This window comes from Diadema setosum, chromosome 22, assembly GCF_964275005.1.
Source record: "Diadema setosum chromosome 22, eeDiaSeto1, whole genome shotgun sequence".
NCBI lineage: Eukaryota > Metazoa > Echinodermata > Echinoidea > Diadematoida > Diadematidae > Diadema > Diadema setosum.
The window spans coordinates 9,061,963-9,074,371 of record NC_092706.1 but is presented as its reverse complement, the minus strand read 5'-3'; the positions used below and the strand labels follow the sequence as shown (position 1 = coordinate 9,074,371).

At 39.9% G+C, this 12,409-nt stretch overlaps 1 protein-coding gene across 1 annotated transcript; it reads left to right on the top strand.

Annotated features, from left to right (window-relative positions):
• The first annotated feature begins 850 nt into the window (after positions 1 to 850).
• Positions 851 to 7,281, top strand: LOC140245349 (DNA primase large subunit-like). The gene is made up of 5 exons (XM_072324926.1): positions 851 to 910; positions 2,265 to 2,547; positions 3,297 to 4,026; positions 4,717 to 4,941; positions 5,851 to 7,281. Exons 2-5 carry the CDS (start codon positions 2,336 to 2,338, stop codon positions 7,120 to 7,122), a joined length of 2,439 nt encoding a protein of 812 aa, XP_072181027.1. The 5' UTR covers positions 851 to 910; positions 2,265 to 2,335; the 3' UTR covers positions 7,123 to 7,281.
• Positions 7,282 to 12,409: the final 5,128 nt, after the last annotated feature.

Below are 12,409 nucleotides of genomic sequence, written 5' to 3'. Positions count from 1 at the left end.
TAAACGTCCACAGTTCAGAGTGGCGATGCTATCCTTGGCCTATGTTGTTTTTGGGTAGCCGTTTTGTGTAGTCCCGTACATTGATTTAAATGTGTGTTCATCAGTTTGTACGCCTAACTGCGGTTGGTGCGACAAGAGTCCAGACCATGACCATCGTATCGACCACACGCAAAGGCCGAAGACGAAGCGCAGAGCTCCCACTAACCTAACCAAGGAGGTATGAGAGAACTCAGTAACTGCACACAACCCTGTCGCTGTACGCAAAATACGATCATACGTCATGATTGCCCCTGTCCTGATCCGAGATCGATTAGAAATTTAGCGCAGTTGTCATTTTCCATTTTAGATTCTTAACTGTAGTGTTAGGGCCTATATGGCTAGGCGAAAAAGAGGGGACATGATTGATGTGTACAAGTATCTACATGGACACTATCACACAAAGGTTGACATGTTCTCTCATAATAGTAATGGATGAACACGTGGTCATTCCATGAAACTGGGAAAGCGGTTTGCAAGGTTAGATGTCAGAAAGTATTTCTTTGCTAACAGAGTTGTTGGTATGTGGAACTCTCTCCCAGAAGAAGTGGTCTCTGCTTGTTCCATAAATGCCTTTAAGAATAGGCTAGACAAGCACTGGAAAGATGTTGTGTTTGCTTATGACTGATTATAGTCATTACATGTATGTGTATTGGTACATAATGCTCTTGGTCTCCAGTAGCTGTCAACTCCTGCCATAGGCCATTTTTGGTAATAACACAAATACGCAATAGAAGTTGAGCTGTTAATTGTATTAGAAGGGTAACAGCGCCGGACAATTGCTTGATTGGAAAGAGAGCATCAAGAGATAACTCTACCTGATCGATGAACAGGCTCTGTCCTACACCATCGTTCCGGAAAACTAAAAGTAAAAGTAAGTAAAGTATAAAGTTCAAACTAATGAAAGACATGCATTGCCACATTATACGGCGGTATTAATTCCTTCCGCTTATCCCCAGTGGCCCAGACCCAACCAGTTGATATCAGTAAAAAATTGGAATGGTCTAGGTCTACAAGTACATGTTAATGGAGTGACTTTGCAATTTTCTTCCTCATTTGCTTCATGCTTGATTCCTCGCACCACAGACAGTCCCACCTATAAAAAGTCTCATTTTATAGACCATTATTAAGTTCAGGGTTTTGAATATTTTTGACCTCCACCATTAAGACCATGCACCACAGCACAGCTCACAGAGGGCAGGCACTGCAATTGGCCATCTTTCATAATTTATTATTCTATTATTAGTTTGATTGGTGAGTTCAAATGTGACCGTGCACCACAAAACAAACAAAAAGGTGAAATGGGTCAACTATGTCAATCTTGAGTTTTTCATATTTTCTGAAAGAGCTATCTTTCTTCTACATTATTCTTTAGTTTTGGATCGTAACATGAATGGGAATTTTTTTTTTTTCAGCAGTTTTTCTACAACTCCTTTTTGGGGGAGAGAGTATAGAATCTTCAGGTAGGCCCCTTTTTATTTCTTGAAGTCCTTTGTACACTCTTCACTTTCAAGTCTAAGAAGTTTTGAAAGGATATTGCTACTGCTTTATAAATTGGCATTAATCATGGACAGAATGTGTTGATACAACATGCTCAATTTCTTAATCTAATAATCCCTTCATTGTTGTTGCTCCGGTGGTTGACATCCTGTATTTGGTCCCTTTCATCGCACAGCTAGCGCGGTTTGGTGAAAGATTAAGTGCTTGAAAAGACCCTCTACTTCAGAGCCTCTTTTCTCAATTCACACTTTTCCAGAGTGTGTGCTTTCTTTCCAGTATTTAGGTAGGTTAGGGGAGTCCATTTGAATTGAGTTATACATCATTTTAAGCCAAAGAGTCTGCTATTTCAGAATCTGCCCTTAACTAAATATCCATGTCTGGTGGCTTTTTGTTGATTTTGTGATGCAGGGTCACAAATATCAATAATTGATTACATTTATGACAGTGCAGTGTACACAATCGACACCATGTCCTCACAAGATACAGAGTTGTTCTTTGACAGTCTGATAATAATATGGAAAAAGTACTGCTGACAAGAATGTCTCTATCTCCTCATTTGATTCAATGCACATTGGTCTGTCCTCATTAATTGATTAACTAACACAGTGAGTTAGTTTGAAGGTGTGACATTTAGAGTACTCTGCAGTTAGTTTACCACAGTAAGATATTAGGTCAGGCATGGTCTTTTCAAGTGTTATTTCAAAATGTCCATTTTTCTTGTCTCACAGGAAAGAAGCATGATGTTCAGGAGATGGCATGTATAATTCAAGTTGAGCACTGATCATGAGATCGTTCAGTGATGGCATTCTACATCAAGCCTCCGGGGGGAAAAAGCTCGCTGGAAAAGATGCGACTGTACACCTCCAGACGGATGAGCTTTCTTGGGGAAGTGCTCTCGTGTGCAGATGCAAAGGATTTCCAACTTCTCCTGGAGAAAGGATCAACTGCCATCGACTCAGACTGTCTCATTGAGGGATCTCGAAAGGACCGCACATCTCATTTCCTGCTCAGGCAAGTAATGCAGCAGAAAGTCAGGATGTAGAAAACACCACTAGAGAGTAAAAGAGAATGAGTAAGAAATGGTGGACTTAAATTGGGAGGAGGAATATAAGAGGAGAGCATTTTTGCGTATCAGGGCAATTACCCCCCGAGGGCAATTACCCCCTGGCTAAATTCTGGTTAGTGGTAAGGTTAGAGTAAAGATTAGGGTTAGGTTTAGGGTTAGGATTAGGTTCAGGATTAGGATTAGGATTAGGGCCAGGGGAAGGGTCCGGGGTAATTGCCCTGGGAGTAATTGCCCTAGACCCCATTTTTGGAATGCAGATCACTTTCAGTTCATTTGTTTTTGTTTTTGTTTTTAAATCACTATGATGCAACCTAATTAACCTGTGGACACATAGAACAGGAAATCCTTAGTCTAGTCTTACAGTACCTAGTACCTACGAACACCCATGGGCTAAATGCTGTGCCTCATCAATGTCCTTTGTAAACTTGGTGTTGAAGGAAATATGTTTTAACTTGTACTGGGCAGATCTATGGTACATAATTGTGATGACAAGACCCTTTATTATGACATGTTGTAATGCTTTCAGTGAGAATGAAAGTCATCATCGAGTTCAGTATGATATTCTCTGCATGTGCTTGATCCCTTGAAAATCTAGGGTAAAGGGTGTAATCCAGTAGCTGAAATGTCATTCTTCATACAAAATTTGAGTATATGTGAACTTTTGTGAATGTAATGTGTTGTGCTCTCCATGTAGGTTGATCTGTAGCTGTGATGCAGAAGCCTCCTCGTTCTTCATTAGATCTGAAACTGAACTCTTCTGCCATCGATTTGCCAGCATGAATTCAGCCGAACTCACCACTCTACTCAGCTCCACTTACCGCTTCTTGTCCAAAATCAAGACACAACAGGCATGCCGTGACACCACATCTCCGAGCAAGGGCAGGGCTGAAACATCAGTGGCAGTGTCTGTCACCTCTATGGCCCACAGGAAGTACTCTGATGCCCTGAATAACCTCCATGATGTTCTCGGCAGAACGCTTAAAGCCAAGGGGTCCTGGCGTGATGTGATTCAGTGCTATATGGAATACTCACGCGACACCTTTGGCATCCCGTTTCAGCATGCCGCATGCCTCGTGGCATCTCGCCAGGTCAGGCTAGAGCGGGGCACTGCCCTCGTCCCCTTTTCCAATCTCCACATTGTCATGGCAACCTTGTTCGAGGACATCGTGAGGAAGGGCGTGGCTATCGCTAGTATCCATTCCCAGGAGCACCTCCTGGACGATGACCGCATGCAGAGCTTGTACAGAGATGTCAGAGCTAGGTTCTTCAGGATGCCGATGGGGACTGGAAGCGGTCTGCCCACTTCATCCCAAGGCAGCATCCAAGGAAGCCAGTTGGACAGTCTCCATCATTTCTTTCCCCCCTGCATGAGGCATCTACACAGAATGCTGAGGAAGAAACATCGCCTCCGCCACTTTTCTCGGGTAAAGTGATAACATACATACATGTACATCAGAAGAAATCTGTAACTTGCTGCTTCTCCATTTAAATTGGCCACCTCTAAAGAACTGACGTTAATTGTTGTTTGATGTTCTATACTTAGTAAAAGTGCTATGAGCTTTAAAAGTCTAGAGAACGAAGATATGTGGAAATGTGGCCACAATAGTTGCTAGTGTTTGATCTCCTTTGCTCTTCCTTGCACTAGTTGAACGTTTGAAAGTAATAATTGATTGTGTGTAAATGTATGTGTGTTTTATGTTATTAGATGAGAATTAATGAGACAAACACATCTAGCTTTTATATTGTTTACAACCTTACAGTATAATGTCACAGTGCATTGTTTCCCATGCATTTCTATTCATTACCACATCATGAATATGGATGTTGCTTTGTGATATAATGTAATAGCTTAGTACAACTTCTAGTGCTGTAGTGTTTCCCACAAAGTCAAACACTGAGATGAAATTGTTGAGTACATGATGTATTGTGCAATGAAACTTCTTTTGTCTTTTTTGCTCAGCTTGTTACGTGCATGTTAAATGTAAATATATGAGTATGCCACTGTACTGTGGACACTAACTTTGGGGACACTGTCATAATCTTGATATTTTTCCAGGGCTTCAGTAAAATTTGTTTTCTTGTTTCAATGTGTGTATTTTTTATCCCCCATGTAGGTCCAGTACACACTTTTCCTCAAAGAAATTGGACTTCCTGTTGATGATGCCATCCAGCTCTGGAAGTCAGAATATAGCCAGCCATCCGGTTGCCATGGTAGTACAGGAGGATGCCAGCACTCCTGGGCCAGAGACTGGAAGAGGTACACCTACAACATCAGGCACCTGTACGGTCTTGAGGGGTCAAGGACAAACTACAGAGCTCACAGCTGCAGATCTATTCAGGTATGGGGCTCTTGTTGGACGTGTGTGAGTGAACACAGTTTCAAAATGTGAAATATAAAAGAATTTAAGTAAACAAAGATATTTGATGCTCACCCACCATATTCCCTGTAACCTGCATACATTGTATATTGGTACCTTTTGTTGGACAGACAACTACAGCCAAACCTGTCAAGAATGACCACTCTTGGGAAACATGTAATGTAGTCAGTATAAGTTGTTACGGACAAGTTCATTGTTGTAGCCTTTGTGATAAGAGACGATTTTGCTGTCCCATATGATTACACCTAGATATTAGATTTATACAATGTATACACTGCAATGTAGATTGTGTAATAGCTAATGGCCGTACTATTGCAAAAATCCCCTGTTGCTTTAGCTGTAAGCAAGTTTTGCTGACAGTTTATTTTGTTCAATGCAAATTCCAACAATGCTCTAGTAAGCTGGATGCGCTGCTTTTATACACTGCTCCACAGTCATGTGAACCTTTCGATAGTCTAGTTAAAACCAAATCTGTGATTGTAAGTTGCATTAGGCAGAGAGTTGCTGTGCACATGTTCCAAGGTACAGTGTACAAGTTTTCTTTGGAGGGATATCCATATGGACATGAAGTGGTCGTTGATAGACAGGTGATTACTACAGCAGGTTTGACTGTATTTGTGTATGAACAGGTAAGCCATTAGGTGTAATCTGTCCTATGCCTGTCCTTTCCTCTTTTGAATGAAAATTAATGAGAAAAAAGTAAGGAAGAGCTGAACTGTAGTGTGATGACTGCAACTTTACAAATCTCTCATGAACTCTTGACTTGTAGATACTCAGATTTGTTTATTTGTGATTGTAATATTATTTTAGAGTTCAAGTAACACCAATCTGGCTCCTTTGTCTGTGCACATTGCTATATTCCTTTGACAGGGGATGCAACTTGGTTTCGGGGAGGAAGGAGGATGCCCACTGAAACATTTCGACGATGCCAGCATCCAGCAGATCTTGGACTTGGAGGATCTGGCTGGGTCGCAGAGGGACCAGGTCCTTCATGAAAGAAAGAGGGGATGCTTCCAAAGAGCTTGCGGCAAGATCCTCCATCACAGAATGGATAGGGCAAGCGAGAGATGCAGTGATGTGGAGGATGGCGAATGTAAGCAAAAGAGGGTTTCACTGGAGACGTGTTCCCCTCATGGTTCTTGTGGGGATGGAATCTGCTCAAGTAGCGATCTTCCTGGCGTGGGAATCCCCCGTGAGGTTTACACAAGTGCGATAAAAGTCGACGGTTGTCATACTCGCGCAACAACTGGAGAAAAGATTGGACATCAGTGTCCGTGCAGTGTAGGAAGGAATATTCCCTGTGAGTGTTTGAAAGATGGCAAGCACAATGTCATTGAACTGCGTGACAGAAGCTTAATATATGAGGAACTATGCAATGAAAAGCTTACTTCAGACAGGATCTCTATGTTGCATGACAAACATTCGGCAAGTGTTAGGATCTGTCTTGAGAGCAGAAATTGCCGGTCACTGTCCACCCTGAGTGGCAACAACAACAACAACAAAAAGAATTGTGAAGCAGCTGACCACATACTGAAGAGGGAATGTTCAGTTTCAAATCAAGAATGCACAAAATTCCTACGATTAGATGTACACCGTGTACCTCGGGTCAAAAAGGTTGAGGAAGGGACCCTCGCATCCAGCGTAAAACCAACGATACAACAGCACGACTCTTTAATGACAAAAGAGCGGCACAAGTTGATGACTGAGGGAACAGATGAGTCAAAAGAGAAAGTGCATCCATACTCTGAGAGGCAAGCTAGGTCACCCAGGAATCAGGAACCCTCTTCACAGTTTGCCTCTGAAGACAATAGAAGCGGTGCCCTGCCAGCATGCAGTAAATCCCACGTCAGTCTTGATGGAGTTGTGAGGGCAGGAAGAGATAGGACAGAGACATGCGATCATGAAACGGAAGTTTCAATGCCAGAAGAAGGGGGCACAGTGGCAGCTCGCTTGGACAGGTGTGAAAGCAACCTCCCGTTAAATGCTGGAGGGTGCAGTGAGCACTGCTCTTCAACCTGTTGTGACAGGGCTAGTGCCCCGCCCATTTTTAAAGAGGGCAGATGGGATGAAGTGAACCCGACCATCATAAGGCCTTCTGACTTTTACTTTAGCCTCATCAAGATGACAAATGGCATAACGTGATCTCTAATCTAATATGAACCTTGCCTTTAGCTGTCTATACAGTACTTACTATAGATGCTTTCTTTAATTACCATATACGTGTGTACAGTGTACTCCCGTTCTAACGATCACGGTTATAACAAATTCTTGTTGCAAAGAAGTGAAATTCAGGTCCCAAAATTCTTATGTATATCTCTTTGTATACATTACTGTTCGATTATGATGAAATTTCAGTGTAACAAAAGAGAACTGTTGGTCCTGAGGACTTCATTTAACAAGAGTCCACTGTATCGGGTGTATTGATGTCCTATTTCCAGAGGTCAGAAGAACACATTCTTTGCTAATGAAACATGTATGCTCTGTGAGACAGTATGCTAATTTCCTATGCTCACATTTTTATTTTTTTTTAAATGAAAATTATGAGGTAATGAAAAGTTGTTATGTCACTCAGTGTTTCACCGTATTTTTACTACATTGCCCTCCTGGTAGAGCAAACTTGGTTATAATGAACTTCAGGTATCAAAGAAAAAATTCAGGTGCCCAAATTATTATCTATACATCATTGTATACTTTCTTGTTGCAAAAATGAAATGTTGATATTTGATTTGATATATTCTCTATAAGCCATTTTTTCAAGTGCATCCATTTTCTGCAATTTCATTGAATTTTGCAAAATAACAATAATATGAATATTTTCAACAATTGATATCATTTTCATCAATATACAATACATCTGTGATGTAAACTTACATCAAAGCACATGCCGAAGACCACTAGAATTACGCCATTTTCCTGTGAAGAAATAGGAGTTTTGTTCCCTGGGCGTAGTGATGCAGGACTTGTGTGACCACTTTGGCTTTTGTGAGGTCGTCTGTGATGCAGAATTTCTCCTTATTGAGCTTTTTTTTTGTGCATATTTTTTCATGATTTCCACCTTCTCTCTGTAGGACAAGACTTTCACCAATATGTGCCTTGGCTTCTCTCCTCTCTTTCCATTGCAATGGGCGCGCTCCACCTTGACATTCATGTCGAAGTGCTGCTTGACGATTCTCTCGACGATGTCGATGCAGTCTTCGCGCTCATCTTTGGCAGCCTCCTCTATCCCGATGATCCTGAAGTTGTTGCGACGTGAAAACCGCTTGGCCTTGTTTGCTTCTGCGTTGTGTCTTGCAATTTCTCCTTTCATTTTTTCCTTGTCAGTCTCCATTTTCTCCAATTTCTTTTCCAGGGTAATGTTTTTCTTTTCCTGGTCGTCCACGCACTGGCCTTTCAAAGTCGATGACTCGCTTTATACCCTCTTTATGCTTTCGAGAAGTGAGTCTACTACTCTCTTGATCATTTGCTCAAAGTTGCGTGATGCCTCTTTAAAATATGCAGCAAGTACAGTATTGCAGCGGTGAGCACGGCATCGGGGCCAATGGGTTCCGACCCGGCAGCTTTGGGTGCAGACAGGGGTGGCGCCAATTGGTGGTGGTGAAGTTTGTGTCTTCCATATTGCTGTCGTTGCTAATGTCATCTTTTTTTTGCTCCGTTTACCAGGTTGTCTCTTGGGTCTGCAGCTCATATTCAGTGTAGGTTGTATGCTGCAGATTCAGGTGTAAAAATTGTCTTGGAGCTCATCAAGGATAGTGGCGTATACTGCCCAAAACTTCTTATCTGATGCAGAGAAGATCATATAACATGTTGACCTCATGCGACACCATTTTTTTTTTTTTTTTAATAAACTGCTAATCCCTAACACTTTGTTATAATGGGAGTCACCTGTATATGACTGATTATACAACAATGGTCTATTTTATAATTACATTGTATATCACATTTTTTAACTTCACACACAATATAATGCTCTAATTGTTGTCTTTTTTAAATCCCATTTAAGAACCCTGTCTTGCCACTAGTTTCCTTGAAACCATAAGTGATAGCAATGTTTCAATGAGATCAAGAAATTGCAACTCTTCAAAATTACCACTTTAATACCTGACTTCTTATCAAGAAGGTTATTTACTGTAACTTATTTTACATCTTTGTTGCATAGTTCGATTTGACGAGAATTGGTCTTCACATTTGATTTAGTCATAATATAAAACCAAACACTATCTTCAAAAGCAGACAAATGAGGCCCAATCCTAGTATGCCAGTATCAATGTCCTTTATGAATGTTGAGGGGCTACAAGGGCACATATTTTCTGGCAGGTTTTTAGCAATTGCAATGTATCTTTTTATTTCCGGAAATTTGATTTAAATTAGACCTTTTTGAATGTAACAAGGGCTGTGATTCTTCTTTTTTTTCCATTTGTCGTTGTGATCTTGCATGCTGTCTTCTGTGCATTATATTTTTGTAAGTTCTATTCACTCACCTGCCTGTAATATTATGTAATGAAATACTACTTTGTGACCTACATGAATTTTATATGCTGATTATGCCACACAATTGTTTGATCACGGTTCGTTCACTACCCCCAAATCATCGCATGAACAATGTCAGAAAACGTTTCATTAATCTAATCAGGGCACGGCACATTCATCGACAGCTTTGTGTATCAAACATCGAGTCTCCCATATACGGCCAAATCCCTTATCCGGATTAGCACCGGTCCCGACATATCCGGATAGGAGAGGTCGGACTGTATTGATCTCCTTCTGGGGTGCTTTCGTATCTTAAAACCAGTCCGCTGTGCTAACTTTAATAACAACAGCAACCTTCTACCGCGTCATACGTAAGGCGTGGTACAGAAGTCGTTGATGTCTGAAACAGTACTGTGAGAGATACTTGCTAAAGCTTGAGCTGACATTTTGAAATAATGGATATTGCCAATGTAGATGATAGATTTGACCAGGCTTTGGAAGTGAGCAAAAGAATGAAGCGCTGAATGAAATAAAATTGTTTCACTTCCGTATTTACTGTCTTCTCATACGTGTCTCTGAAATGAGGGCAGAAACTTGTCATTTACATGAATCTACCCTTGGTTGTTTACCGACATCTGTCCTTAGGCTTTCAGTTACAGGATATCATCGATTAACATTTGTATTTCCTTGGCAAACCGTCATATGAAAATACACAAAATGATACTGATGAATTTTTCTGATCCTTTGCACATGTGCCAAATAAACATTAAAGATAATTACATCTTAAACTATCGACTTGGCTCACTGCTGTCCAAGGATAACGATGTTTTCAAGAACATTTGAAGCATGTGTACGTGTGTTTAAAGGGTAGATTTTTATTTTTTTTTAATCTATCATATGTATATATGCATGAATGTTCTGTCGATACATTCAGGTTTGTTTGTTTGTCTGTTTTTTTTTTATTTTTTTTTTTAGAGTTTAATATTGCTTGGAGAGAGATGAGGGATGGAAAGTTTGCCATCTTTTTTTTGTTTGTTTGTTTGTTTGTTTGATATGATGTCATTTGTAGTGTTTCAAAGTATATATGTGTACTCTCCTCAGAACAAAGAAGTAACTAAAAAGTTTCAAAAAGGCTTCCAATTTGTGACACATTTGTACTCTCTATCACATCCATTAAATAGATCCGGCACATTTCAACAGACAGACATACCAAAAGATATACAGGCAAGCAAACGGTCAAGCAAATGCAGAGGTACCAACGTCAGAAAATGGTAAACGAAATAACAACATCAAAAACGCATACACCAACACACAATCAACCCTCTTGGAAACACCACCTCAGAACGCCATTTCAATTGTACACAATACTTTGAATATCAAAGTACCAGTGGTACAAGCTCAACAAAAGCTGGTCTTCGGAATTCCCGAAAACATAGTTTGTCAGGTGCTGGATCTTTGGAAATTATGCCTTACAATAACATGGTAATGAACTTTAGACACCTTTCATCAAATAATAATTATTTGCTAAAAGATACCGTTACCAAATTAAGAGAACCAAAGAGTGATGTCATAGCCATTCATCGCTATGGAAACTGGTTCTAAACAGCCTCACCTGACCCGAGTGTTTATGCGCGTACCTAGTTTCAGCCCAAGCTATATGTATGACAAAAGACTGTAAGTACACATGTAATCTGTGTTACACGGTTATTATGATCCCATTCAAGTAAGGACAAAGAGACTTTGGTTGTGATGCTAGGTGTGACAGCCGCTCTTGATGGTTTGAGGTTGAAAGCGACATTATAGAACGCGAGTCTCTGGGAATGTTTTGCGTTGTTTCCGAGATACCATGGCTGTCAAAGTCACACTCGTAGTATTTTCCAAGTTTAATACAGTGCACTTCTGTTACAACGAACACGGCCATAACGAAATTCCGGTTACAACGAAGTACAAATTCAGGCCACAACATTCTTATCCACACTATGTATTTTTATTGTTTATTTGTTCGGCTATAACGAAATTTCGATATAACAGAAGAAAATTTCCTGTCCCGACGACTTCGTTATAACGGGATTCCTCTGTAGGGGCCTAAATGTAGCGGTTAAAGGCCATTTATCTCTTCACGTCTGACTGTATTCTCATCATTTAACGAGGAATAATGTTTTAGATTATGTAGAACGTGAATCAACAACTAATTAGTCTGGAAAACGGTGTTGGTTGATATGATGAGACGTTTTTCCCTTTTTATTGAAGGTCATTAAAGTGGCGTACACATTAGCAGCTATTGCTGATAAATCAATAATAACGATAGCACTTCTATATCGAAATTAACCTATTAACCAAGGGAAAAAAGCCCAAACGATTTTGCACTCCATAGTAAATGATTATAGCCCAGAGAAGACTCGATCAATGCAACAGTAAATGGAATTCTGTAGCACTTAGCATACACAAGTGTAAATAGAAATAATTTATGCAAAAAAAAGTAGAGAAGTTCCATGTTAGGTGTTTGTTTTTTGTTTTTTGTTTTTTCAAATTCGATTTAAAAATTGCGGCATTGTCTTGCATCATCTGGCACACTGTGAGATAGAGTATATTGTATGACAGGTATAATGAATGCACAGTAGGCAAAATCATCACATTTGTATTGGCATGTCAGAAATACATAAAGTTTATATATATATATATATATATATATATATATATATATATATATATATATATATATTTCATTCACATTATTTAATGCTTCGTGTGCATTGAGTGCCAAACGGCACAGACGCACTGCCGAAAGTCTCTGACACAGAAAAGGTTTAAGTTGTTAAAATCTGTAGACCGGGTACAAATAATATCACATAAAAAACTTACAATAGGTCTATACTAAAGTTATAACTTTCACTTAATAAATTGGCATGATTTTACATTATTCTCAATAGTAGAGGAGAAAGGAGGAAGAAAAATCTGGAAA

Coding starts and splice junctions, on each gene's coding strand:
- LOC140245349 (XM_072324926.1), top strand. CDS start 2,336: ATGGCATTCTACATCAAGCCTCCGGGGGGAAAAAGCTCGCTGGAAAAG. Junction 4,027..4,716: donor GCCTCCGCCACTTTTCTCGG/GTAAAGTGATAA, acceptor TCCCCCATGTAG/GTCCAGTACACACTTTTCCT. Junction 4,942..5,850: donor ACAGCTGCAGATCTATTCAG/GTATGGGGCTCT, acceptor TTCCTTTGACAG/GGGATGCAACTTGGTTTCGG.